Source organism: Uranotaenia lowii, chromosome 1, assembly GCF_029784155.1.
Source record: "Uranotaenia lowii strain MFRU-FL chromosome 1, ASM2978415v1, whole genome shotgun sequence".
Taxonomy (NCBI): domain Eukaryota; kingdom Metazoa; phylum Arthropoda; class Insecta; order Diptera; family Culicidae; genus Uranotaenia; species Uranotaenia lowii.
Window position 1 is genome coordinate 175,444,434 of NC_073691.1, and position 2,232 is coordinate 175,446,665.

A 2,232-nucleotide genomic window follows, 5' to 3' on the forward strand; every position below is an offset into this window, starting at 1 on the left:
AATGTGCATCTGCTTCAAAAGTGTTCGTATCTAATTCTACTTCCGTAGAAGGCGTCCTTACTTGCGAAAATTTGAAGGGAGAGTGTGGAACTTATTGGTGCTTTCGCGAAGTTGTTGTAGACGATGAGTCCGCTCGCTGGTCAAAAATCGCTGATAGGATTGTAGATCAGCAACAGCGTCTGCCGCGCCCACCCCGAACTCCTGATGTACTTCTGTAAAGATGCGCTGCAGGTGGTCAGGAGCAGTAGGTAGGCCCTCCGATGCTAGCATCATTTTGATGCTCGTCGACGTCATTCCTTCTATACAGACAGTTGCCGGCTGGTCCTTTAGGAATGCAAGATACATACGGACCACTTTCATGATTTTTGGGTCACGTAGTCTTGCCTTCAAAAAACGACCGTCTCCTTCCACAGATTGTTCAGTGAGGCGGACAATGGGAGGACGTAAAGGATCTAGTTCGAATTGGCTGCCGTCATTGATTTGTGGTAATGAATTGTTCAATTCCTTGGATTCGTGGTCTTTATGCCTCATGACGTTAGAGTGATCTGCGTTGATTGTCTCTCCTTTTTTGAAGCTGATGAACCGTGCTTTTGATGTGGTCGTTGAAAGGCCGCAATAGGATGTTCGATGGATGATGGTGGACCAGAAAATTGCGTTTTCGCCATAGCCAGTAAGTTTTTGTCTAGTGGTAGTTGTGGATGGTTGTTGCTGTTTCTATGGTTTTTGTTTCTGTTGCTGTTGTTGTTATTGTTGTTGTTCCTGTTATTGATGTGAGTAACGTTGTGCTTGATATTGTTGTTGCTTTTGTTGTTCGTGTTGTAGTTGCTGTTGATATTGTTGTTGTTCTTGCTGTTTTTGTTGTTGCTTTTGTTGTTGTTGTAGTAATTTTGTTTGTCATTGGCATAATTTTGTCGTTTTTGGTTACGTTTCTTTCGACGAGATTTTTCAGCAGCTTTTTCTTGGAGTCTACGAGAGCGTTGTTTAGCATCAAATTGTGTCCAGTCAAGCTTCCAGTGCCATTTGTTGCCCAAAAATCTCCATCCAGGGGATGTATGGTCATTTTTAGGAAGAGCGCTTTTTTGGCTGACTTCAGCTAATTCTTTTTCCAGCGTCTGATGAGGTATTATGACTTCTTGAGATTTCATCTGGAAGTTGGAAATAGCTTCTGACACTAATTTTACCTCCTCAAGTATATGAAGAATGCTGCTGTCCGTCCCTTGGGGAATTTCCTGCTCCGCTTCCTTCATTGGTGTTGCAAGGTCGTTCCTAAGGCAATTTAGCCGTTCGTCCAAGTGCTTAATTATGTTGGCTGAAGTAGTTGAGTTTGACTCGTTGATGTGTGTCATTGTCATATTCAACTGTGAGTCATACGCCTTCATGTGCTTTCCGACCGCGCTGCACATGTTTGAGTTGTTTTTATTTACATTTGCCAACGTTTCTTTTACATCGTTGAGCAAGTGCTCGATGCTGTCGAATAATTCTGAGACTAAGCAGAATTTTTTTAGATCAGCAGCGATGCGATGGTTAGTGTCCGTTTGTGAATGGATTGCATCCACTAGTTGCTCCTGTTGATAAAGCAACTTTCTTACGTCCACTTCCTTCCGTAAAGTTGGTTGGCAGTCGGCACACATTGGTACCATAAATGCGGAGATGAAATGCTCCCGTTGTCTTTGAACTCCGACACAGGCAGCATGGTATTTTTTATTGCAGAATTCGCACTTCCAGAGAAAGCGGTCGTCGTTAATGCTGCACGAAATAACACCGCACGGCATGTTTGTAAAATAATTGTTCGACGCGATACACTACTTTGAACGGTCAAGAACTCGCGACGTTGTCGGTTCGTAAGAAAAAAAATATACAAAATTAATTGCGGAGCAAAATGCAAACGCGTCCGCGCCCGAAGACTGTTCGTGGCGAAAAAAAGTATTCTCTAGGGTAACCGTATATTCATTAACAAAAACTTCATTTTCATCATTTGATCGAGCTTCCATGGAGGGTTCCGATATTTCATCTAACGACGGAAGACGCCTCTTCCGGCAACCAAACGATTTTGCCGACGCAATACCAGTAACAGCGGAACTTAAACCGGCAGATCTCACCACACTTTCTTCATATAAGTTCAACTGTTTGGTTTTATTTGGACCGCCTCCCGTTTTGTTTGCGCTGGTTATGTTGTGGCGAAGTTTGTTCTTGACCTTGTACTTATAATCCGCCCACACCTAAGTAATAAAA

General features: G+C 43.1%; 1 protein-coding gene across 1 annotated transcript; it reads right to left on the reverse strand.

Annotated features, from left to right (window-relative positions):
* Nucleotides 1-527: 527 nt before the first annotated feature.
* Nucleotides 528-1,772, reverse strand: LOC129738166 (glycosyltransferase-like protein gnt13). The gene is made up of 2 exons (XM_055729360.1): nt 1,171-1,772; nt 528-849 (listed from the first exon to the last, which is right to left on the reverse strand). The coding sequence occupies exons 1-2, from the start codon at nt 1,770-1,772 to the stop codon at nt 528-530; spliced, it is 924 nt and encodes a 307-aa protein (XP_055585335.1).
* Between the last annotated feature and the right edge of the window lie 460 nt (nt 1,773-2,232).

Coding starts and splice junctions, on each gene's coding strand:
- LOC129738166 (XM_055729360.1), bottom strand. CDS start 1,772: ATGCCGTGCGGTGTTATTTCGTGCAGCATTAACGACGACCGCTTTCTC. Junction 850..1,170: donor CTTGAGGAGGTAAAATTAGT/GTCAGAAGCTAT, acceptor CAACAAAAACAG/CAAGAACAACAACAATATCA.